The sequence below is a fragment of the Pyrgilauda ruficollis genome, unplaced genomic scaffold (genome assembly GCF_017590135.1).
Source record: "Pyrgilauda ruficollis isolate IOZ18807 unplaced genomic scaffold, ASM1759013v1 scaffold29, whole genome shotgun sequence".
NCBI classification, from domain to species: Eukaryota; Metazoa; Chordata; class Aves; order Passeriformes; family Passeridae; genus Pyrgilauda; species Pyrgilauda ruficollis.
The window spans coordinates 12,646,118-12,674,061 of record NW_024524266.1 but is presented as its reverse complement, the minus strand read 5'-3'; the positions used below and the strand labels follow the sequence as shown (position 1 = coordinate 12,674,061).

The 27,944-nt window shown below is 36.9% G+C and overlaps 1 protein-coding gene across 1 annotated transcript in view; it reads right to left on the bottom strand.

Annotated features, from left to right (window-relative positions):
• POLA1 (DNA polymerase alpha 1, catalytic subunit) overlaps positions 1-27,944 on the bottom strand; it is a 184,476-nt gene that overhangs the window by 59,992 nt on the left and 96,540 nt on the right. Inside the window, 1 exon segment of the mRNA XM_041472471.1 lies at positions 1,347-1,463. Within this exon segment, the coding sequence (XP_041328405.1) occupies positions 1,347-1,463 (117 nt within the window).

Here is a 27,944-nt window from a genome sequence, read left to right as displayed (position 1 = left end):
AGCAGAATGCAGAATAATCTCCTAACAGATCTTGTACACCTCTCTAGTAGCTAGAAATTGGATCAAAACTTGGAATTTCTTCATAAATTTTGTTGATGACCAACATAACCCTGCTAATAAACATGTAAGTCTTGGTCTCTTTTCCCACTGCTATTGGCTTTTAAGTTGTTACAGTTATATACCCAAATTTATGACATAGGTAAGAGGTTTTTTTACTGACAGATCTGCTTTTCTTTCTTTTTTAATTTAATGTGGTATCTCCTGGTTCCAGTGCTAGGAATTTGGGAACTTCTGCTCATTTTTATCCTCTTTAATGCTGTTGATCATTTGGCCTTCTTATATTCTTCAGCACTAACTTACTACTAATGCAAAAAATGGCTTTTGATCAGCCTTTCTCTGAAAATGCTGCTTCAGTCCCTGGATTTTTACTGTCATTTATCCTTTGGAATTTTTACATCTCCATTACTGAAGAAGAAGAACCAAAAGGAATCTCATGTGATAAATCAAACAATGCTGTTCAGAGCATTCACTTAACAGCCCCACCTCAAACCCTTGATTTTTTAAAGTTTTATGTAAGTAAGAATAAATTGAAGACTTACTACAACTTGAAGTTATAGATTTCCCATCTTCCTTATGGAATCTTTCTCTCAGGTTGTTTTATGTAAATTGTCAAGATTTCTAAATGTTAAACTAATTTTCTATTTTCTTACCAATTGAAGTGCTTTACCAGAATTTTACAACATGAAACAATCAGCTTCCTTTACTCTCAGAAACCAAGAAAACCATCAGGCCATCTTGAATTCTGGAAGACCAGACCATCTAGCTCAACATGAGGTTTAAAAGCTTCTATATTTTTCAGGTGTGGAGCCAAATTCAAATGTGCAGAACCTAAAACTTCTGATCTCCTGGAAATACCATCTTCGAGTACCCTGAGATGATGGCAAGGAAGTTCACCTCCAGCTCCTCAGCACCAAATGCAGGCAAGTAAGAACCAGTCAGGAAAAAAGCAGGTGGCTGTTTTTGGTTTGGGAGGTTGGGTTTGTTTGTCTATGTTAATTTACCTGTATTCTGGCAGAGACATTCCAGCAAATTCTAGTTTGCTGACCAAATGCTTGTCAGCTGGAAAATTTCCAAACACAGCAGCTGCATGGCATGCTCTCTTCACAGCAATGAGGATGCAGCTTAAATGTGGAGCAAGAAAAGCATAAACCGTCCCCTTTAAACTAACAAACGAATTCAAAATTCCTGCTTAATCCTGATACCTTTGAAAGGCAGTGTTGAGAGCCAGGTGAGCTTCAGGAGAATCCCACTGTACTTCGGTCAGAGCTCTGTCCCAAAACACTCACCTCTGGTCTGAGAACAGCCTTCCTGCAGGCCTGGCACACGGGGCCACTCCGGGAGAAACTCAGCGGAAGCCGACGCGTTCTATTCTGGCAAGTTGGCTCCTCGCATATTAACCAACCCTGCAGAAAGGCAGAACACAGAAAAAAATCATCTTTTACCCCAAATTCAAGTTATAGCTTGTTTTATTCCATCTAAAAAATGAATCATAGTCAAGGAAGAAAAATACCCCAACTTCAACATCCTCTGTGAATGATACTGTACTATGTATGAAGAAATGAAGGTCCTTCAAGGACCTTGTTTAAATTATTGGCAATTAATGGCAGACAACAAAGCTGGAGTCTTCTTGCTTCAAAATCCCACACCCTGCACACTGCACTCATCCCTTCTTTGAAATACACCAAAACCTCTGCTCTTGTCTTCTCCACTTACAACAACACTAACATACAACAAGAGTATTTTATCCAGGTATGTAGACCATTCAGCAGGACACTCCACTCCATTCAGCAAGACTTCTAATAAATTGAATATTTAAGTAAAATGTTATTTCTTTGCTTGCACTTCAGAGGGGAGAAACAGTTTTCTGTTTTCTGATGGCAGCCAGAAGCTTTCCTTTTTTTTCTTTTTTAAGTGTTTGTTGTTTTGGGGTTTTTTTTCAGAAAGCTTCCAAGACTTCAACATAAACTGATTCATTTAGGAAAATCTAACATTTTGCTGAGTTAAAATGAAATAAAATCTGAGCCAATTTGCTCTATGTCAGCTCAGGGAGACAATACAAAAGGCTTCTCTTAAGAGTATGCAAGAAGGAATGATCCCAGAACTAGGTAAGGATGAACTTTTCATGCCAGGTCCAACCATAGGCTAAAAATAATGCCACACCTCATCCCTAAGAACCACCAAGAGAAGATACTTAAGAAATGGCCAAAGACAAAGGACACAGTAAAACTCTTCCAAAGATTTTCCCAGCTTTTGGAAATAGGTCAAGGACCACCTGAATCACTGTCTCTGTATTCAGTGGTGACTGAATTAATGCATTAATGAGCCCAATGAACTTCAAGTGCTTTTCAAACACATGTAAAATTTTAGTATCTGCAACATCCAGCAGAACAACTATAAACTATATGAAAAAGCACTTTATTTTTCTTGAAAACACACACACAGACAGGGCTTCTCTTTTAACATTTCTAGTTCTTGCATCAGGAGAGACTAGGAATAATCATTCTGCATTCACCTTCTTTGTGCCACTCATGATTTTACAGACCTCCATCACATCACCTTCAATCAAAGTCTTTTCCAAACCACAGTTCTAATTTATGTAGTTGTTCCTTGCCTGGAAACCACTCCAAATCTTGGTTGCCCTTCTCTGAATCTCTCCCAGGTCTTTTTGGAAATGAGGGAATGGTGGAAAATGGAACAAGTGGAGAGGGAGATGAAACCAGTACTGCACACTGTATTCCAGATACAGAACATGAATTTATACAGGAACAAAATGGTATTTACCATCTTGTTCTCTGCTCCTTTCTCTCCTCAATTTTTGTCTGCCTAGAGCACACTACCAAGCATTTGAGCATTGAGCAGTCATATCCAGAAAGATATTTTTTATTTTTCAATAATTATAATTTTATTCTTCCCTACTAGGTCAATACATATACTGGACACAAAATTAAGATTGGGGTTTCAGCATTTCCTCACTTCACCTTACTTGGCAGAGCATTCAAGCTTCTGTTGTTAACTGAGAAGTCAACTTAGTGTTCCTGCAACTCTTCTCAAGCACTTCCTGCTTCTGCCACCCGAGCAGCTCAGCCCTGTTAAACTGCATTTCAGGCTATTGGCTGGTGATGTCTCTGCTGGGAGTGATTGGTTAATTTTGCCCATTTCCAAATTTTTTCTTGCTCCTGCAAAGAAGTTAAATTCAACCATTCCTGGATTCCTGGTACTTTGACAGAAATGTTACAAATCAGAAGACAACTCAAAAAGTTGCTTGCTTCCATTCTCACTAGCTCTTTGACAAGCTGTCCCAATGTTAGGCTCTGGCAACAACTTCTACCTAATTTCCACTTGGATTTCAACTTAAAAATATATTCTATAATAATTTCAGAAGTGCTCCAAGACTGTTTTAGTTTTTCTTTATCTTTTTGAGATGAAACCTTAAATCCTTTCCAAATAACTTCATTTATTCCAGAGACCTCTCCTCTTTCACCATTTCTACAGCCATGTCACATATTCAGTATCATGCCATTTGGTGCCAAATCCATCAAAACATTTCCTGCTGCCCTTGCAGAGCAGAGCTTTTATGTCCATGTGGGCAGACCAGAAAACCTGTGTGGAGAACACCACGGTAATATCAATGTATGCAGCACTTCCTGAAGCGAGTGTTTACGCCGTAGTGCAGAATGGAAAGAGTGCATTTACATATGCACTTAGATTCATTTCACCCAACTCTGACATCTAAAGCCTGATACCCAGTTTAAGCTTATCCATTCTTATCCATTAGATTACCCTATGATCCATTTATAGTAAATGGAGGAAGAAAAAAGCATCTCCTAAGAAAAAAGCAATTCACCTACCAGATTTTGGGATGAGGAAATCCTCCCTGCTTCAAACCTTCTTAATAAAGTAAGGGGTTTTGGAAACAGTATGATCAGTCTATCTGATCACTAAGTGTGAACTTTATTGTTATGTAGATCAGCAATGTAAATCACGACATTTAAAACTGCACAGGAGAAAATGTCAAGAATTCAAAAACCTGTGATTTGCTGTCTTGCACAACTGTTGCCCTAGCAGTCCTAGTACCACTTTCTTTGTCATATACAATTTATTTATGACAAATACTTCTAACTGACATTAGCAACATAAGACACTGCTCACCAAGACTGAGCTACTTCACCACCACTTCACCAACACTGTGAGAAATCCTAACATAGGACCTGACCTAACAGACACCTGAGATGTGTCAGCAAGCACAAATGAGCCTCAAGTGAAAAAGACAGGCCTTGTCTTTGGTTTTGCAAATGAACCTAAGATTTTCTCTAAAAGAGGTAGGTGTTTATTATGTTGTCTGACACTGATTAAATAACTCAGTTTAAACAGACATGGAATAACCTTCTACCAAAAAAAAGCTCCTCAAGGATAGCATTGAGATCTTCAGGCACTCACCTACATGAGTACCAAGAATATCATTAGAGCCACTGTGAGGGAAAAATCAAAAACATTTTTGTAAGGATAATGAATTCTCACAGAACTTGCATTAAGTTAATTTTCTAGAGATAAAAGACATGCTCTGTTTGGAAAATTGTTTATTCTGTGGCATCTCTACCTCCTATGAAACATCTGGCAGCAATCTGACATAAACAGCACCTTAAAATACACAGCCAGGCAGGGGGAGGTGTGGGGAGGGTCCTCACCCATTCTAAAACCCTCCTGTTGAAGAGCATCATTTTTTCAGCTGTAACTATGAAAAGATTCTGTGTGCACAAAGAGAACATTCATGACTCAAAACATATTAAATGACTACATCTGAACTTTGAAGCAATTTGTTATATTAGAAAAACAAATAATGGAAACTGCCAGATAGTAAGATATTTTGTTAGGGAATGCAAGTGCAACTGAAAAAACAAAGCCTGGAATGGCAGCATCATCCCAACTTCAGCTGAACAGAATACTCAAAAATAGACAACCATGAAAATAATGTATGATAAAAGTAACTGTGTTTTCTGCCATCTATTGGCCTTTTTAGCTAATACTTATGAAACAAAGGACTACACCACTCACAAGGTACAGCTTCTATTGTCTTACAAGGGTAAGGTAGAAGGTCCTCTCAAACTACCACTGAATAATGACATTTGAAGCAAGTTCTTCATGCAATTGTTTCAGTCTAATGCAGTCACTGTTGAAGAAAGAACTGGGAGAAAGAACTGGTCACAAAAAACAGATGAAAAAAGACTGAAAGCCCCCTGATTAAACTAAAACCCATAGCTTAGAATAAAAATAACTACTTAAATTCAACAGCTTACTATTATGCTTGTTTTCAGCTAGTAAGAAATAATGATCAAAAACATATAAATTTTACTGAGCAGTACATTTCTCAATAAACTATATTCAAAAAATGAAGATTTAAGTTACTGCCTACAATAAAATGCCCAAATGTGTTGAGTAGATACTAACAAACTGGATGTCACTTTAAGTGATACAGAAAACAGTTAATGTCATTTGTATAGACTTCCTACCAGTCATAATTAACAGTAAAGAGGTCTTTTCTTCTTTGTCACCTCTCTATTCAGGCCTTATTTGCGTTTGTTTGTACTTGCTATCTGTTAATCTCTCGTAACAAATGACAACAATAACTGTTGCTATTATGCATGGAAATTAAACATGTAGATAACTGTGTGAAGGGAGCTATTTTTGAAAAAAGCAGTATCAGAAACATGTAGCTCTTTATGTCTCCTGTTTTGCTTTGATAATTAAGCCATAGCCTTGATTTCTTTTAAACAAAAAACTTTTCCATGGTCATGCATGTTGCAATCAAATTCAATACATGCATTATGTTCTGATTCAATCAGTTCAAGTGCATTATTGTTAACCCTTATTTGATCCATGCCTGTCATCTTCACTGACCAAACAAAACCAATCCTTCATTTCCCAGCAGCTATCACTGAGTCTGTAAATTAATTTGTAGTACATCAAACAAAATCATAATAGGGAACCTTCAGCTTTGTTCTGCTTGGTATCTGCAACACCGTGGGAAATGAAATAAAAGTTGACAGAGGGGAAAAAAAGCAACTAGCATTTCCAAACATCCTGCCCACAAATGCTTAGCTCATTTTAAAATATAAAAAAGTATGTGAAAAAACCCTGAAATACATGCACAATATAAAAGAAAATCCCTGAAGAATATTAAGTCCATAAACTGTAGCTAATAGGGAGAAATTTGCAAGTCAAAAGTAATTTTTGTTTCTTTGTAAGTATGTTCTTGAGAATTAGCCTCTCCCATTCTAATGATCAACAAGCACTGGAAATATTACCCCAAAATACAGAGGCAAGTGGTTTTACAACAGCCTTTCAAACAGAAGTTGCAGGGGTCAACAACATGCATTTTACTGAGCTTTATCTTAATAATTTTTACAAATTACATTTGACAATGCAGCTTGGTTGCCTGCTACAGCAGAGGACTGAATGTGCTTCCCTAAGACACTTGAGTTGTGCATCTGTTCCTGCCTTCAGACAGGATGCTGAGGCACTCCAAAACTTAAAAAGTTCATGTGAAATGAAAAAATGCCCTGGTAAAAAGCAGAAAGCTGCAACCACTGAAAATTATTCAGAAGCCACTGTCAGTTACTTTGGAGTTGAATTTACTTGTCATCCATGCTTGCTTCTCTGCAACCTTCCTCCTCATTGAAGACAATATTAACGTGAATTTTTGAAAATGGGATCTTGGTGGATGATGCCCAGTCTCAGGTGGCTGACATATGTGAGCACATTACACCCCAAACCCATGTCTCTAGCACTGCAGAGCTGAAGTTATCACCTTACACCACCAAAACCACCAGAAAGGAAGCACAGGAACCCAAACTGAACATGCTGTCCTGGTCAGCCAGCTTAAGCCTGCTGCTCATGTCACTGATCAGCAAAGCAGTTTTAGGAAGGCTGAATTTGAGAGACAATGCAATGAAGATTTTCTGATCCAAGTACCACTGTGAGTTGCTAATCAAGACACTTTCACTTCACACTGGTCTTTTTTTCCATACTGCTTTTACAAAAGCATATTATTACCACTCATTCCAAGACCAGAAGCTTCAAAACCTGCTTTCCTGACAACATCCATTATTATGGATTGTACTGGCTAACAGGGCAAATCTGGCTGAAGTGGCCTGAAAGCCTCTGGAAGGATGAGGTTCCACCTCATTATTGGATACATCATCAAATCTAATGATCCCCCCAAGCGATATTAAAAGATGATTTTATGAAGTTAAATCAGGCAACAACATGGCAACAGAGGACTTAACTCAGTGACCTGACAGTTACCAGTTCCAATTGCAATAATTTGTTCCATATGTGTGGCGTGTTCTCCCTGTCTGTGTCTTCTGTAAATAGCTGACTGTTTAGGGGAACAGACACACCTTCCTAGTAGTAGACAACATGTCAGGAACTAGAACCACAACCTCTGTTTGCATATTCTTTGGCCAATGGTTTCACTATCAGTAGTAACTACATCTTTTGAGAATTACATAATGATTTTACACTTCCAACATGAAAGGTGATATGAATATTGACTTAATGATGAGCTCTTGCTGTAAAGTCAGGAAAGTTTTTCTGCTGTGTACCAGAAACCAAATTACTGTGAAGTAATTTCAACTTCTAATTTTCTTTCTTGCCTGTTCACAACAAAGAAGCATTCTAGTAACAATGATCTGCCTCACCTTGGTGAGACGCCAGCAGCATTGAAAGTCTGAATGACAGGGTGAGAACTAGCGTCATACACTGGAATTTCAGCAGACAAAGCAGACCTGAGTGACATGTACCTGCCACTGCTACAATGCCAAGAAGAAACCCCTTCAGGTCAGGAATGCTATCGTAAGCAGTGAAATAAGACTCCACCAGAAAACTTTACCCACTCAGTAATGTGAATGATAGAATCAGTGTTGGAAAAGACCTCTAAGCTCAGAGTCCAACCATTACCCCAGCAGCCCAGCTGCCACATCCACACACCTTTTGAACACTTCCAGGGATGGTGATTCCACCATTTCAGCATAGCATAGGTTCCTCAAGCAACACCCCATATTTTCATGAGTAAATACACCTGATTAAAACCTCAGAGGATGCACTGTTCTAAACAAACCAATTCTACTGCTGCTAGACACAAGAAAGCCACAGAGTCATTAACTTTTGAAAGCGTTTTTCCAGATGGAGGACTTGCTGAGGTCAGAACTGGTATAGTCAGAGACACACACCTCTCCCCTGAAGTTAGTGACTCTCTGCAGAGCCCTGGTGCCTTCCTGCTCTGTGCACCTCCTGTAGCTGCTTCACCCTGAATGTCCCTCCAGAGCAAGCACAAAGACACATCAGAGAGCTGCCTGAATGATCTTATGGATGGAGGAACTGACCTGTGAGACTACCAAAGCAAAGTCAGTGTGGCACACTCTGATCAGGAGGGCTCCTCACAGGTGACACCTTAAAACATCTGACTTGGTCAAGTCTGTGTGTTCACCCACAGCCTGAGCAGACACAGCCACTCTGGAACTTGCAGTGACTAATGGGAAAACCCGGAGATGAGATTATCTGAATTTATATAGGACTGGATGGATATATGAAAGGGACACCTCATGATGTTTAAAAGCCCACCTCATGGTCCCCCCCCATCGTCTTTGGGCACAGGAAAAAAAACACAAAGCAAATTCTTCATAAAGGCAAAATTCTAAGATAATTTTGTCAGAAAAAAAAATGGAGGGAAACAAAAATAATGTGCTGCCACAGAACAGCATACATAATATATCTGGAAAAATGAGCCATCAGGCTTCCCTTCTTCCTTTCCCCCGTAGAAAAATGACCACCACCAGAAATTAAGCCTTATAAAGGAGCATCTTATCTGGTTTTTTTCCTATCAAGGAATATCTCCTTGATAAGTAATAAACAGGCACAGTATTTACAAGAATCATGCAAACCAACCCTAAAAAATGGAGTAATGAAGTTAAAAGCAATCACTGATGCAGAATTCTGGGTCAGCAACTTTTTCAGGATCCTTCAAAGCTTGATATGTTCCAAAGCAAATCAGTTATCAAGCACTAATGAAAACATGGATCTGTGACACCATGAGAAAGATTTCAATTTATCTGTGAAGGAAATCCAGAGGACGTGCAAAGCCTCTTCCATTAGAGAGCCTGGACATACTGAGATCTCAAAGTAGTATATGGAGAGACATTGTTACTGATCTATCAGGCATTCCAGCCTTCTTTTCACTTCAAGAAAAAGTTGATGGAGAAGCTCTCTCCACTTCTTTAATACGTTACTACAAGGAGATCAAATCATACTAAACCAAAACCCCTAATGTTATGTTCAAGAGATCCCATGCTGAAGAGATATATCTGAACTCCATCTGAGAATTTTAAAATGTAAAAGAATTCCACAGCAAAGTGCATGTGCAAAGTCTCTCTGTCAGGCGTAACTGAAACTTCAAAGTCAAAAACATCTTAGAACTAAGTTGAAATATGTGTACTCCAATTTGAGTATATAAGACAAAGGTGATTTTCAAGAGTATTTTAAGGTTTTATACCACTGTAACATTTAATCATCTCTGTATAACAAATTCCTTTGATATTTTACAGACTCTTCAAATAAATTGTTTTATAAAAGGAACTGGGTCAAGAGCCCACTATTGATGCTAGCTGACTGGAGCTTTTATCTTTTTATTTTAAGTGGAATAGGTACTATGTTAAACATGCTGCCAAGCTTCTTGCAGCTGAAACGTATTTCAACATATGCTTAGAATAGTAGAACATCTTAGGTTAGCATCAATTCTTTATACATCTACTCTACAGCTTCAAATCCCTTACCCAGGGAATGTTGATTCTATGTTCTCTGATATGTTGTTAGGTGTTATGCATATTTTGGCAATGCAAATAGTTTTAGTAAGTATTATGGTAACAACAACTGAAATTAGTTCCTGAAATTTATACATAAAGCTAACTATAATGCATTAAGAAACCTTATCACAGATCCAGCATGGTATATGACTATTCAGATCACAAGAGAAGGACCTATTTTATCAACTCACTCTTGGCCATTGGCTTCATATTAACTTTTTCTGTACAATAAATACTGTAGCTAGCTTCTCATCCAGAAAAAAAATAGGTTACATTTCCCAGTGAGAGTATTTTTAGTCTGATGTTACCTGATCATCCAATTTAGGGAAAATGTAAACAGTGACCACAGCATTTCACACTCCATTTCACGCTGCCTCACTTCAATGGAAGTTGGTATGATATAAATTCAATTGCTTTTCTAAGCATTTCCTTATTTTCAGAGCTTCTTGAATTTTGGCCTATATAACTGAATTCAGCTGGAGGTTCACTTTCCTCCTCTAGAATTCCACATTATCCAGGCTGATGAACAGATAGAGATGATCTCTTAGGAAAAATACAAAACTGTCTGTTAAAAGAAAGATGAAATGAGGAAATATGCTTTTGAAAGTGTATTACTTGAAAGCAGTACAGGTCCTGGAGAAGACTGGTTATATATCCAGTACTATTATCACATGACCCACATTAAAGGATGCTATCAGCCAGTAACTTCCTAGTGGAAGGCAAATGATCACTTTACCACTCAGTGCTGGCAATGGAGAAATACACCCACTTCAAAATCCTCCTGTTCTCAGAGACAATCATATCTATTGTCCCAGTTCCCACTGGAAAATTGCCACCCCAAAAGCACCTGGCATCAATGGGAACTACACAGGAGCAGACAGAAGGTCCAAAGCAACTACACAAACTGCAATTGAAGGCAATGGAGCTACCCTGACTCGCTACCTTAAAGAAAGCATGAATGAGGACAAACACTACCTGAAATTCTCAAAACACAGAATGTCCTTCTATCTTAAAAAAACCTGGTGATACTAGAATGGTAAAAGCTCTGATGGAGATTCCAGGTGGCTATTTGAGAAATTAAGCTGCCAAGTGCACTGATCTAAAATATCCAAAATACTCCCCTTCAGATTTTATGAAAAATGGCCACAAATTTGAGAGGATTTAGCCCACAACAAAATTCTGTCACATAGCATATACACTTTTTAGGAATTCCTTCAGAACTTGCATATCTCACAGTCCAATCAGCAATGCATCACTGTTGTGAGGCAAAGTCAGCCACAGAACATCAAATGCCTGTTTGGAGGCTACCAAAAATGAAAGTCTGTAGAGTTTCAATAATGATATTTTGTACTTCTGAATATTTCAAAATAATAGAACTTGAATTGCATTCTAATCCATAACTGGAAAAAAAATTTTAAAAGGAGGAAACCACCTAAGATCAAAAGAAAACTTATTTTCAACAAAATATTATTCTCAGCACTGTCATACCACTAAAAGTCTTGGAGGTGTGTGTATGTGATCAAAGCAGGAGATAACTGAAGAAGAAAGAAATGCACCCTAGCCTTCCCCCCTCCCCAAAGAACTGAAACACTCAAGCTAACATAAAAAATGTTTTAAACAAAATTATCAAGCAAGACTTAAGTGAAAAATATCTTGTAGGTCAATGTAGGAGTTTTACATGTTATTAAAAATTGATTTTTTTTAAGATACCTTTAGATGCACAGTCGCATGTCATTTCATAAAAGTTATTTGAAACTTATTGATCTCATTTGTGCAAAGCCCAGGCTCCATCATCAGCCTGCTGAAAGGATAATAGAGCACTCCAAACCCTTGTGATAGATTTGATGCAAACAGTGACCCTCATTTTAGCACACGTAATAGCACCACAAGTGGACAAATTCCAACTTTAACAGTTGTACATTACAAACTAAATTAGCAAATATGTTCTGCTTTACTTCACATCACATCAAATGCCTTGGTCTTCTTACCTTCACTAAAATAAGGTTCTAGGCAACAAAACACACCACAAAAGATTAAAAAGTCTTCTCAGGCTAACACACCATTCACAAAGAGACCCAGCTATTACCAACAATTTTATTTCACTTAAGACAAACTGAAAACAGCTAAAATGGACTTTGAGCAAGCAACTGAGAGAAGACATACTTAAAATGACTACACATGGAAAACTAAATTGAGAAAAGGATCAGTGAAAGAAGCCTTATGGATTTCTGTACTGAGAGTGAAAACCTCTAGAAGGATGTTTAAGTCCATTCTGCCAAAATACTCTCCCTATTCACACAACTCAAAGGAAGCCATATTCTTAGGCTACAATAGGTCACAACTAAGTACAGTACCTTGCTTCAGAAAGAATTTGCTTTGTCTGTCAACTATCAACAAAGCACAAAGAGCTCATACAGCCCATCCATGTATTGCTTTTCAAGGAGTACAGCAACATACAAACAGTGAGAACTCAAAAGATTTCTTAAAAACTACGCCTCTAGTTTGGTTAGAAAGCTAAAAACACTCTACTGCCCCCAATCATTACACAATTCTGTTATCTTCCTTCCCCCCTCAAATTTTTGTATGGTCCTTGAATTTTTCAGATTTGTCATGCTGAACTTCCTGCAAGACATCAGATGTAAGATAGAGCACAAAGGTTTTGCTTACAGACATGGCACCTACAGTAATGTTTGTCAACTCTAGCATATATATCAAGTTGGTAAAGTGACAAAAAGATTGTTCATGTGAAGCATTTATCTTTGCAATATGGTTATGAACATCTCTGAATGCTGAAGGAGTTAACAGAGTTCCAAAAACTTTAAAGGTGGTAGCACATATACACGAGTATGTAAGTTCAGAGGAGCTCAAAAGAGTTAAAGGTAATGGCAGAGAAAGGGGTCTCAAGAGTCTGGTCACCTTAAACTAGAGAACTTTAAAGCATCACTAAGCAGTGTTTGTTCATTTAAGTTTAATTATTTTCTCCTTGAGAATGGCACTAATGAAACTGAATATCTTTCATGGTTTCGAAGAGCAGTCTGAATGGTCTGTAAACAGGACTGGGGCAGACGAGAGAACTGGCTGAGCCAGCGGGTTGCTAGGTGATGCAGAATGTAAACCCACAAACTTGTTCAGGTTTACTTTGCTTTCATGCTGCTCTCACACAGGCTCTCCAAAGTTTTAAGAATTAATTTCCAGGTAGCTATTTAAAAAACAAGAAGTAGAAATAATTAAAAAAGAAAACTCTTTAATCCTCCTTACCTCTTCCCTCCCTTCCCCTGCCACCCCCCCAAGAATTATAAAGGAAAGACAAAAGGAAATTCACAGCTCTAAAGAGCAGGAAACCATTCCCTCTATATACTTCTATGTAACTGTTGAAGACTGGTCATTATGAAAAACTTCTAATATTTTCTGCTTGATTTTTGCTTTTGTAAATGTAAATAAAAATGAATTCTGGAACAATACATTGGGCCTTTAAAATACTTAAATTGAATACACAGTCTTATTTACTAACATTTCCACCATAGATTACAAAAGCAAACTTTTCAGTCCAGCCATGTGTTTCTACCTCCACCCTTTTCAGAGCTGTGGTTATTTTTTTCTCCCCTAAAGTATCTGATCAGAGATTGTCCGGTAAGAGCACTTTATTAGATCATCAGCCAGAGGGTTTTACAAGCACCAAGAGCTATGGGCTCAAATGCAGCACATCAGTTTTAATAGCCCAAGGTCTAATAGTAAACTGCAGATACTGCTGAGAACTTTCCATGCACTGAACTCTTGAAAAAGCACCATCTCTCAAGCTTAAATGCAGCTGCCTCTTTCAATGCCGCAAATGGGTAAATTTGACAAAAAAGCCACCATTAAGACTACATGAAAGGCTCAAGACAACATCCTTTCAATGCTTTGTACTTCAGTAATCAGATGTACTTACTCACCCCCTCCCCCAAACCCGATCAAGAACTATTTCTGAATGGTAGGAAATAATTCCACTTTGTACATCTTTTAGTTAATCAAGACTTTCTATTCAGCAATTTGACCTTTTGTTCAAAACAGGATTATCAGTTTTTTCGCCAGTTACCAAGGGCGACTCGCATGGTGAACATAATTGCAATAATTTGCAAAACACCATGGCAACCCACATTACAACTAGGTAAATACTGGTCTTTTGTGCTACATTGTTATTTTCAGAGATGCTGAAGTCAAAGAACGAATGACAAATGAACACAAAATTTATATTTGCTTTGTCTCAAAAGAGAAGAAAATTGATAACAAGAATTGGGGGGAAACCGACTACAGCTGTAATTTCTAACTTGATTAATTAGGATGGTAACAGTCCTTAACAGTATATTCAACAAACAGCCCTGACTTAGTCTCTCCACCCACCTCTCTCTCTTTCTACACTACTACCACTAACCCCCACCCCAGACAAATTTTTTCAGCTAGGAGAACAAACAACTCCATTTGCTCTTTTCTTCAACTTAATGGAATCCTTAATTACAGAATATTGTTCTCCTGCTCTTCATTACACTGAAAACTGAAAGTGAGAGAGAGAGGAGGAGGAGGAAGACTGTGCCAAGCAGACAGGGTAGCTACAGTCATCCTCCCTGCCTTTGCTTTTTTTGTCCATAGCAGACCTAAAGATGAGATGGCATTTTTTGTGGGTTTTTTTCCCCCTCTTTTTAATATTAGCAGCTGTTGTACAGCAAATAATTAAATAAACTAATGCTCAAGTTCTCTCCTGGCAGCATAAATAAGACATGAAAGCTTAAGTCAAGTCATGATTAAAATCCAATTCAGAGAGGAAACAGCTGCTTAAAAACAAAACAAATAAAAATCTCTTAAAATTATCAGACTGGGTGGCTTCTAACAGAATACCTACAGTACTAAAATATTTTCCAATGGATAGAATTATAATATACAACAAAGTAATATTTTTAAACTTTATTTCTTTACAATTGTAAAGAACTTAATGTTACAGTATAGTTTACAGTATAGACTTCTAGTAAGACTCCAAGAAATCAAATTAAAACCAATTTTTGAGAAATGTCTTGGAAATATAAAGAAGTAATTTTGCCTAAGAAAAAATAAATTGCGGGAAACAGTGTAATACATGTTACCAATGGATGTCATATTGAATTTGCTATATTTTACTGGAACACAAGTTCTGTGCTAAAACATTTATTATGCCACAGTGAGCTGATTGAATAGTTGAGAGCTTAATTTTCATTATATCATTAATAAAAACAAGTTATGCCTTTATACAGACCAAATCTTGTCATCTGATGTATGCATATGCTCCTTGTGAAATGCCATGGCACCCTTTAGCAATAGATTTTCACATACAGAGTGGATGAGAAATACATTAAGCTCAAGAAGGCTGCAATCAGAAGCCAGGGTAATCCTCATCTCAGTTCACTGTATGTACAAATCATGTGTCAATTTAAAGGGCCATATCTATATTTTAATTATTTTTAAAGTACTGTATTGCCTTTACAAAAAAACAGGTATTTGAAGTGAAAAAGAGCTACTGCTGCATCCCTATGTGCTGGGAACACTGGAGAGAGTATGCAGCAAAATGGAAGAGATGAAAACAAAGTGCTAAAGTCAACTGAACGTGGCCCCAGGGTGCTGAAATGCACCACTGCCACTACACAGATCCTCTGTGCTGCTGGACAAGTCACTTCCAGCTCACTGAACAGACCCACAGGCAATGAGCACCTCAGGAATCACTTTAGACCCAACTGCAACCTGAAAGTTCTTCTTCAGGCAATTACTCAGTACTATACACTGAAAAAAACAGGTCCTTTGATCCACAAATTGGGCACCCAAACTTATGAACACATTCGATGTTCATTCCCCTATGCCTCATCTCTTTGACAAATAGAAATAATAATTGGCCTGTCGCTTAACACACAGCTCTTGTAGAGATGATTTTAAGAGCCACTTGATCCTGCAGTAAATGTGCCACAGAAAACTCCATGAGAAAATAAATAATCCTAGGCAAAGTTTCAGTGTGCATTTCAGTTTCTAGAGTGCATTCAATAAGGTCAAAGCACCCACTATGCAATGGAGAGAAACAAATACAGACCAGCTGCTCATCTAACAAGTGCTGTCCCACCTGTACACACTGGAAAAAACACAGAAAGGGATAACACCATACATAAATTACCTGCACTAAACTTAAGTAAGTAGTATTCACTCTATATCTTCATCTTTCAAATGTCCAACTCTGTAGTATCAGGATCTCTCTTCTATTTTTAATTATTTTAAAATCCATTCTTCTTCAAAACAGTGTTTTAAAGAATACATAGTGTATTAAAGGAATACATAGATTTTGCTTCTGGAAATAAACAGAGTAGCCCATAATAACTTTCTATCTCCTCTGAAAGCAATGCATTTTGCCCAGTATTCCCCAACAGCAGAGGCAGGAAAATATTTATGAATTTTCTCATGCTTTTCTTTTTCTATTCAACCAATCACATTCCAATAGAACTGCTTGGTTTTTGTGCCCAAATTTTCACAGGCAATCTCCACCCACACCTGCCTCCTCATGCTATTTTTCAAGCCCTTCTGCCCAGCCAGGTGCGTATCCAGCAGATACCATATCTGAATATTCTAATTCAACCAACTCCAGTCAATTCAGCTTCTTTGCTTTCAGTTTCACCTACAGTCACCTGGGTCCAGCTCCAGCCTCATGTGCCACATTCCAGTCTCTTCTCATCTACAGTCAAGTCTTGCAAGCATTTTCGGGTTGGTTTCTTGGTTTTATGGGGCTTTTCTTTTTTTAAATTATTAATCATGCCGAGGCCCCTGCTCCACACTACAATTTTTTCTTAAAGTTTTGTAAAATTATCAAATCTAGATGGATTTCCTTAGGATGACAACCAACAGAAAGGAAGGAAGAAAGAAGGATAAAATATCTACTCTTCCTCATAGCCAAATGTTAAAGACTTCAAAGCCATCACACCAATATTTTGGGTGTGCAAGGTCACCTGAACGACATAAGCACTGCTTTTACTGCAATGTCTTAAAACAAGCAATTGTAATTCAAGCACGACTATGGGCTTCAATCAAACTGATTTATATCATATCAGATTTTCCCTCTCAAGACCTCACTAGGCAGGTTCATATGTCTACATTTAAACTCCAACTTACTTTTCTTGGAACTTTGATTTGGAATAATTAAACCAAATCTGTAACACACTTTATTCTGAGATAATAAATATACACTGTCCTACTTAACTCCACCTTAAATGAGACTTTTGTTTCTACTACCATTAATTAAACTAAGCAGCAAACTTAGTTTAAGAAATCTCAAAAAACCTTTTGTGAAGTATTATGGGATGGTCAGGCTTCCTCCTTGGCTTCTCCTCAGGCTTACATTTCTGTAATTCCTTTCAACACTTGCCCAGAACTCTTTCCTCCAGTCTCATTTGGTTGCTCTCAAACTTTGCCTTAGACCTGCTTATTCTTTTTGAAGAAGAGAGCTCTTGTTCTACCTCCCTACTGACTTTGAATTAATTTGCCTTTCCCACTACTGTTAGACTGCAGAGTTCTTCACTTCTTCAGAAGGGACTGATGCTCGTATCACCTCCATTTGTTAATTACAAATGCCTTACAAATGGAATATCTCCACGCATGGCATACCATCTGCTCCAGATGCAGCCTGGAGATTCAGACAAGAGGTCAAAGGGATACGGAATTTTGAGAAGTTTTATGTCTTTTCTATTAATAATTAAGAATTTCAAAGGATTATAAACTGAATGTATCTGCTACTTGCTGTAAAGAACTGATCTCCTGCAGCCAAGTGAAGTCAGAAAGAAACAACAGCATCTCTGAAGAGCTGTTGTGGATTAGCTGAAAACAGAAAAAACATGTTTCATTTAATTTTGAAAAAAAACTTAATCCATTTTAGTTTAAAATTCCAGCCAAGATAAAACTTTAGACAAATTCTGCCTTCAAAATAGCAAGGCAGACACCTAAAATAGGGCAATACTTCATTTTAAAACTTAATTTTTCAAAACTTATACCTACGTAATACATGGCTAATTTTATTAAAATCTGCTTTGAGGCTAGTATGGAGAAAATTATAAGGACAAGGGTTCAGGGAGAACACAGCAGAAAGGGGAGGGGTTTGTTTGTTGTTTTTTTTTAAAACCTCTTAAACTATTCTGGACACCAACTAAAGTAACCAGATGGACCTTTAAAATTAATGCGCCTGTGTAAGCACTGAGAAAAAGCCAACTCAACAGAAATAAAGGCCTGTCATAAACCCACTGAACTAAAAAACATGAGAATGGAGAAGAGACTGACTGTTTTCTGGTGACAGACACAGAAGGCAAAATAACAGAACATTTCTGTTGCAGTGACTTTTTTTTTGTTTTAACCTAACACTCAAAATTTTTATTTAGTAAATCACATTCAGTAAGAACAAGCTGCATAAAATCACCATGTAAAGGATGACCCTTCAAATGAATTATGCTTCTGTTTTTGATAAAGGCTAGCTGCTACCAAGATCTGCAAGGCCCTTGAAGCCAACAGCTCAATACTGAAATTGCATGGCCCAGGAGAGCTTTCCAACTGCAAACTCTTGAGAGCAGAACAGGTTACTTGTTACATGTTGTCTGCTAGGAAAAAAACTTGCTGCTATGGTGTAGGGTTTTTGAGTCTATAGTAGACATACCACACTTGCCCCAAGTCTCTAGAACTAGTATTTTCTAAAATCTAGAGAAATTTAATAAAAAAAGAGAATATTTAATTTTAAAAAATCCATATCTCATTATGACATGTAAAGAAAAATTAAATGTCTGGAGTAGAAGACAGTGACTACTTAGAAACTAATATTATGACCTCATTATAACATTGAGGTTATAATGTTATAATGTGAAACATGGGTAAAAGAATAGTTCCAAACAAACTGAAAGTCCTCTCTCTTAAGGTAAGGAAAATTACAAGCAAATTTTCGCTTGCACGTATCAAATTTAAGTGCAAAAAATGGAGACTGGGAGTTGACAGCTGCTGACATAAATCAGAAGTTTCCCAAAGTAGAATACTAATAAGGAAAATTAGATATTAACTAAGAATGTGGAAACAAGGCAATAACGTAATGGAAACAAAAGAGTTTACAGCAGAAAAAAACAGAAACGCAACTTTTCTCTGTATTTTGGAAAAGCACAGTAACAGCATAGTAGCAAACAAGAATGAAAACCTACGTTCTCATTTGCTAACAAGAACGTACTTAAAATCAAAATTCAGCATATTCATAGAACAAATGCTGGAACTCAACAGTCCTATTAGAGCCAAGCCAATGTTACTTGCTAAACTTGCCAACCCTCGAAGCTGCCTCAAATGACTGAAACCCAGTATCAACCAAAATGACAAATTTCCTTGAAATAGTTACACAAGCAAATCAGAACAATCCATGTAACTATTTCTATCTATCAGTCTAACATTAACCTGAGAAAAAAAACCAGAAATACTGATAGAGACTTTAAGAAACTGAGAATTTAAGAACAGGAATGGAATTAACAACAGTCAATGTTTTATATAGAAAAGCCTCAAACAAACACGGCAGTTCATTTTTTTAGTAAGATTACAGGTTTGGTCAAGAAAGACAGAGATACTACAAATAATCTCTTGAATGACATTAGATTAACTTTCAAAAGACACTGCATTAAATTAGCATTGCACATGTTAATGAAGTACACATGGATTAAGAGGTGCAAAGTTGAAGCATCTCAAAAAATTAATTGTCCATGAGGCACAAAGTGATGATACTCAAGTAAGCATCTGTCAGTATGGAATGCAGAAGGATTGTTGCAGGTGTATCAGAACAAAAAGGTTACACTAACTCTTTTTACACCACTGATTAGTAGAAGAGGAATCAACTTACAAAAAATTCACAGACGACAAAAGCAGAACAGCAAATAATGATAAGCATGAAGAAATTGTTTTGGAAAACCTTGTTCATTTGACACAAAATACACATTAGTTCAGCGAAACAAAAGCAACACACTGGGAACAAAGACTACACTTCAGCTCTAGAGAACGGAAATACAGTATGCCAGAAATTACCACCTGAAAAGGAGTCATGGCAGACACGTTATTCAACATCAGCTTTAAAGGCAGACCTAGCAAGATGTGGAGATTGAATAGTGAAGAACTGAGTATGAGAAATTAGCTGAATTTCTTCAAACACATGGGTGAGAATGATGCTGGAGCATACAAAATCTTGGTGGCAAGAGTCAAAAAAAACCCAAAAAATCCTGCTATGCTGAAGAGCCACAAACCATGTCTGAAGGTGTTGAAAAAAGAAAATAGCAACAGACCTTGAAGAGCATTCTCTTACCATCACAAAAGGGGACTGAGGGGTGACCTAAGAAAAACAAGTAGATATATTCATGGGAGAAAAGCAACCGGCAGCACAGTATACCTGAATTTAGAGAAGAAAGGAATAACATCAGCCAGTGCTCAGAAAACTTTGATGGACTGAAAACTGGCTCAGTGTCTGGGCCCAGCAGGGTGAACAGTGGAACAGAATCTAGCTGGAGACCAGAAAAGAGCAGCGCAGCCCTGGGGTCCAGTCCCACTCAGATCTTCTATTGATGAGCTGTGTGTTGGAGCACAGAGTATCCCTGGTGAGTTTGCTGATGGCACACAGCTGGTGAACCTGAACTGAACAGGAGCCACCAAAATGCTTTTGCCTCTCTCACCACATCCCACTGACCAGCAGCAAGCCCTTTGGTGTGGCTGGCACGATTCTGCCAGAGATGTCCAGTGGGGGAACATGGAGAAGGCTTCGGTAGAACCTCTCTCCTCACCCTGCATTACAAGAAATATGTAGGAGTGGAGTCCACCTAAGCCAGTCCAGATGTTCAAGTACTGCAGGCTGACACACCCTTTGTACTGGCGGATGCTTGGCTCAAGAGAAAACCATTATCTTTAGAAAGAGTAATCTGCAGCAGAATGAAGACACCTATGCCACTCCCTCATCACCCAGATACTTGTTAACCAGAGTAATTTACCTTGACTTCTCTGATTAGTTACCTCTGATCTTTTTGAATTAAATCTTCCCCTCTTCAAACACCTATATTTAAGGGGATTTTTTTTAATTGGCTTTAGCACAACTCAGGTGTTATTAATTTCTCAAGAACTAAAGAAGATAGCAATAGAGACAAATGAGAGAGGTCAGATGATAGGAAAGGTGGGCAAACAAAAGCAAACACTAGCAACAATTCAGATTACTTAGCCTATATTTTCAGGGAAAAAATACTCCAATTGTTTCCCAAATTCCATCAGATGGAATCAGTGTGTATACATATATCTGTATGTATTTACATATGCGACACATATCTACAAACACCCACATAAAATTAAAATTTCCCTTTTTTTGAATTTCTGTGCATGGAAAGTCAAGTCAGGTAACACATCCTTAGAAAAACAGTGTGTGAAACTTTTAAGCTGATACTCCAAATAGTTTTGTTTCTTTTGGTGGTTTTCTTTTGTTTAGTTTTGATTGGGGATTTTCTTTCAGTTGTGAGAGGTTTTGTAAATGGAATTAAAGATCACATACGCACATAATGTATGGGTGTAATACGTACAGAATACTTTATGTATGTTTTAGAAATATTTAAAGGAATACACTAAGCTAATAGGCCCCCTCTGTTACTATGGTAATAAGCATTTTGTAAGAGGATATAAACACATAAAAGGTGTTTTTACTTCATATTGATACTAATCCACTCTCATATGTAATAAAACACACAAGGTAAAATAAACTGAAAAAGATAAGCTAAGATTCTAACAATGAATGTGATTTCTTACAAGAAACTTTTTGGAGATTAACAACACATAATTTTCCATTTTGCTCTAAAGCTCCTGATTTTTAAGGCAGAATTTTCATATAACCCATACCTGGAAAACATAATTCTGGGCAGGTAGCATATTAAAATATTACAGAAACAGTAAAACTAGAAGATATAATGCATTTGTTATTATAAAGATCTTGCTTTAACTAGCAAACACAGCAACAAAAAAGTTCCCTTAAAGTAGCACTTACAGTTAGAACACAACCATTCGTAAATATAATTACTAGCTAAGGAAAGAAAATATATATTGAGAATATATATATTAAGATGATCCCAGAAAAAAAGACATGGATATCTCAACCTTCAGACCACTCTGAAGGGCTCTGATGGCCTTTCTATCCCGGTGCAGTGAATTCAGTGCCAAGCTCACCCATCTGCTACTGCATTTCATGTGGGGACTAGTCCTTAATTTGCCACCAAGATAATTCAACCCAGAGTTTTCATCTCCTGCCTGTGGATCCAGAATTTTTTTCCACAACCTATAAATCATAATGCATTTATTCCACAACTCTATCACAGCAGCAAAACACAAAAAGCAGAGCCTCAATTATGTGCATAAACTTTAACTAGTTCTTTGCAAAAGATGGCACGCTTGGGAGTTTAACAAGACTCTAGTGTTATACCCAACTATCAAATTTGATTTGCCTGTTTTCTATCCTCTGTTAATACATAAAAACCTGTGCTGCACAGTTTCTTAATGAAATAATTTTGTCTGATCCCTCTATTTGCATGATGAAAATATTCAAGATAAAAACTGCAAGATGACAAAATCTTAATATACAGTTTGGTAAAGTTCTAGTCAGTCCCTGAACACCACGTTTATCTATCCAGTAAAGCTTGTGTTAATGCGATGTAAGACTTTGGCAAATTCAACTCTAATGGAGCATAAAAGTGCTTTTGCTTGAAAGTGAGATCATTTTTAAAAATTCAAAGCATGATCACTTTTCCCTTTTTTTTGCAGGAACAATCTGATACAAGCAGCAAAGCTTAAATAAACTAGAAACATTTCAAATGATCCATAAAGGATTAATAAGCACTGCAGGAAGTCCTATAGGCTCAGCGTATACATTTTCCATCTTTTTCTCCTGCGACAGGCATGACGTGAAATTCTAAACAGAACTCAAGTTTCAAAGTCACTGAATGTTAAGGTCTGCAGCTTTGATACCAGGGTAGAGTGGGGTCACCATCTTGGAATATTTAATTTAAGTAGATAACAAAAATATTGATTTTATTAGCATAATAAAGCCCCCAAATTATGGCCCTTCACAAAATTCTTTTTCTACTCACAAATAGACGAATGGACAAAAGCAAGGCAAAAGGGGTAGTAGTAAGCTACAGGCCACTAATATAACAAGAACAAAATGACAGCTATTATTTTGGCAGAGATAATCTATGCTGAAACACAAAACACACACGCACACAATTTCTTTCAATACAATTTTCTTGTCTTCCCACTGACTTCTATGATTACCACAGAAAGCAGGGTTCTAAACACATTTCTCAATTGAATCTTCAATCAATAACAGTAAAAATTTGAGAAGGGAGATATGGGAAAACATATTATAGCATTAGTACGTGTTTGCAAAACAGACTGAACTTCCCAATATGCATAAAAGTTGAAGGGGAAAAATAAAATAAAAATATATCAGTAACAATGTACCTTATATCTTTACTTTATTGAAATTAGCAAAAGAAAACGCTGAAATTCCAAAATTCAATCAGTAGCACAAATTGCCTCAAACCTGGTCCAAGTGATCAAATTATCTATTTACACTTTTTTTCGCTTGTACCACAGCAAAAATTAGTACCACACGTTTCATTATCAAAATTATCAAAAAACCCTCAGATATTAATAAGTACTTTTTAAGCAGTTGAAAAAGGTGATAATTTAAAGAATTTATAGAAAATAATAAAAATTAACTAAGTAGAATCTATGTACTGGTATAAGCAGCATGGTATAAAATAAATGTTAGAAAAGTAAGAACGAGATCCCTGCAGAAATCCAAAATGACAAAACTTCTGGGGGAGGTCAGCTTGACCCAAACAGACTCAATTTGCCAGCAAGAATCCAGACTAACTCTAACACTGATGTAGGAAAAAAGACAAATAATTTATACCAGAATTGAGAGTTCCTCATGTTGAAAGATGGAAAAGTTTAGCCTCTGCTAAGCTTATAAGGCTGTTTACCACCCAGGCTTTCTGTTCAGAGCCAAAACAATCAACAGTAGAAACTGTTTAGGTGACAGTTACATACAAATTGGAATAACTTCTTGAGGGAGTTGAAAATAGAAAAGATTCAGAAATGCAACAGACAAATAGAAAGTCATAAAAGAGCATAAATATAAAAAACCAGCGCAGATAATACTGGCCATATTGGGGAGGGGAGGATGGAGAAGAGATGTGAGAATGATAAACGTTAGCTCACAGTAAGAGACTGATGCTGAAAGGCAAAAATTATGCTAAAATAATACATTAATCAAAAGAAAAAGTGAATGAAAAGAAAAAAGCAGAGGGGAAAAAAAACTGAACAAAGGACTAAAAGAAGTCATTTGTCTGTATAAAGGCAGCAGAGAGGCCTTGCTTGAAATGGTGTCTACAATTCTGGGCACGTTACTAAAACCAGACAGAAGAAACCAGTGTAAAGAAGAGCAACAAAACCATCTCTATAAATGAAAATGTATGATAGAGTAAATTTTTTCATGGTTATAAACATAACAGATATAGTGAAATTACATCACTTTCTGCTAACATTTGAAAATAAGGAAGAGCAACTTGAGAAGAACAACAAGCATGGCACAAAGTGTATCACAAAAAAGGGCAAATTTTGACTAACGGGAAGATTTTTATTACAAAATCTCAGGATTAACAGAATAATAGAAGATGAACATCAGAAACTGAAAAATGTTTAATACAGTAGCTGCCCTGTGTCTGATCATGTGCAGCGCTAAAAACAATCTACAAGCAATTCTATACTTGAATACTTCTATACTTGAATACTGAGAAAACAGAAGATGAAAAGGACTTTAGGAAATAGTTATGGCTTTTGTGTAGCCATGAAAACCATGGCTCACCTAAGAGAACATTGGTGCTGATATTTATCCACCACTATCCTGGCAAAAGAGGAACAAAAGGAGTGCAAAAGGCAGTCCATGAAAACAGAAGTTGACAAAGAAAGCCTACAAATGTGGACAATACAGCATACAGATGATGAACTTGTTGTTTTGTTTACCTTTCTTTGCAATTCAAAATAGAATTGCAGTGAAGCTGAAAAGATGACAAAACCACAGCAGTGAAAAACAGAAATATTTTCAACTCTCTCAAATAGCCTTTGGAACTCCATGACATGAAGTGCCAGACAGAGGCTGGATCTGCAGAGACTCACACAGTCATACAGATGAAAACATTTCAGTTTTATCAGAAAAGTCATCTGCTAACTAGGCAGCTGCATCTCTTAGCAAAAGTTTTACTGGAAAAGTTGTCTTGGAGGAAGTTCCTTCAATCATTATGTGTCCAGCTAATGTTAGAGACCAATACTACACTGAGCAAATCCCTTTATTAAATAAAACCCATACTTTAGTATTCAGCCAGTCTATGTCACTGGCCTGCAATGACCTAATAAAGATTTAAAAATTAACCATTTTCTCAGTATCTAAACCAAATTTGATATTTCTCATCAAATTGAAGATCATCAAAGATCTTCAAACTTGTTTTATCTTCAAAATACATTTATTTAGGATTGTGGCAGTGCTACAGAAAGCAAGGACTACTGCTGACAGAAAGCATTGGCTGCTGCACAGTTTGCAACAGGAGAGAACTGTACTAGCAACACCAGGGGAAAATGTCAGACAAAACTATGAAAGCTGTTATAGGTATGCTCTTCTACCTGCAACCATCCTCACGATTCCTGTCCAAGTTAACTGCTCATTCAACCTTACAATACAGTATTATGATATATAAAGAAAATTAATTTTTATTTGCATGGTTCCATTTTATTTAATAATGGAACCTCATGTTTCCCATTTCAGCCTTTTTTTTTCCTCCTTTTCTGCAAATTATTCTGTCTTACAGCCACATGACAAATATTTACAATTGACCAAAAGAGAGGTAAGTTTAAAAGGTACATGGATGAGGGTAAAGGAAAGGTCAACATAATTTAGACACGACAGACTGAACACCTTAAAAAAACCCCAACTGCTTCAAAGGATAACAATGCCTCATAGAAATGTCTCTTTATCACACAGGATGAGACAGAAACAGCTTCTAGGACTACCTTATGAGGAAACAAGTTATCTGTAAATTAATTTATTCATTTATTTAAGGAATGAATGATAATGTATTTCTTTGATTTTCACTGTGGAACTTTCACACATAACTGTAGAATATACTTTTATTTTTCAGAGCAGTATCCTTTCCCATTACTCAGATAAAACTAATAAGCAATTACAGGAGGTGACGTCTTTTTTTTTTTTCCAACAGTTGACCAATCTGGCAGTTTCATGTAAGTAAAAATGCAAAGCTGTTAGGTGTTCAAAGCAGGAATCTGTTTTGCCAAAGGCATTATTAACAATTAATAATCATTACAGAGTGCCTTGTTTACCTGACCTTGTGTAAATTCAGCAGCCTTGTAATTAGACCCATATTTTGCATATTTGTATATTTCCATGCAAAGAATTTGACTCACTCACTCATCCATTAAAATTTGCTTGACAGACATAGATGGATAACCAGGGTACAATTTATATTTACTGGATTATAGAAAATTGGCTAAACAACATGTGAAGTTCAATGAAAGCATATTCTTGTCTTTCCCTTGTGAAAAATGTAAAAGCTATAAAATATCTGAGGCTGGCCCCAAGGTTCTCTGAAGAAGTAGCAGAATTTCATAATCTGATAGTTTTAATACAGCTTTGCTCTAAAAAAAGGATGTTGGGTTAAAAAACAGAACTAAGAAGAAACTACATCAGGCCTACATCTTCCTTTAGGAAATGCAACAAAGAATTCTTCAGTAGAAAGATCTCCTATAAAAGTTAACATATTTTTCCCATTTAATGATTTTCTAGTAACTTTCTAAGCAGCTGAAAGAATTATCTCACTACTCTCCTGTTCAGGAAAAGTCTTAAAATGTATGTTTTTTAAAGCAGTAAACACAATAATTAAATACTTCTATTAGATATACTTACATGTTTGAGAATAACAGAAAGGTATCTCAACTGAGCAGTCAGTATGGAAAGCAACAGTACAGAACAGAACAGGGAATGAGGAATTTGTTTACCTCTGTGTGTATGCTGATATTTCATAAGCTCAGACAATCTTGTCCAACAAGACATTTTACAGATTTCTTGTGAAGAAGATTACTTTTGTCCAAAAAGTCAAATTAAATGTACTCATTAAATATGTAACAATTATATTTTTTTAAACAACTTTTATAATCCAAAGGGAATCTTTCCCAAGAGTTCCAAAACACTTAAGAGACATAAAAAGCAAAACTCGTTTGGCAGTGTCACTATTCAGGCATAGCTGGAATGTCCCATTAACAACTAATCAAATCTGCTAGAATTAATCTGAAAAAACTACCCAGACAGTGGGAGAGGTACATCCCTGACAGTGTTCAAGGCCAGGCTGGATGGGGCCCTGAGCAACCTTACCTAGTGGTGACATGCCAGTCCATGGCAGGGGGCTGGAAATGGATGATCTTTATGGTCTCTTCCAACCCAAGCCTTTCAATAATTCCATGAGCCTGCATTTTCTTTCACTAACTTATTTTAAGAATGTTGTGCTGCCTCTGAAGGTCTTTCCAATTGAAACACAGTTTTTAACAGTCTCCTAAGTCTGTGCCGCATTCCATCTCTTACAGATAGTTCAGTGACTCACCACAAGAAGGCTGGCAACCTTGCAGCTGAAGAGTTACCTACAATTAAAATTAGGGTGAAAAGAATGGGAAGGAAAGAGATCTGTCTAGATGCTTTTTTATCTTTAAAAAACCAAAAATGGCCAGTAATCACATTGACTCCATCAATATAGGAGACCAAGCCTCAGTTAAGCCACATTGTAAGTAATCACATTGACTCCATCAATATAGACCAAGCCTCAGTTATGATGTTGGCTTCTCTTACACAGATCTGTGTCTGGAAAGACCCAGTTTAATTTATATAGAAACTAAATG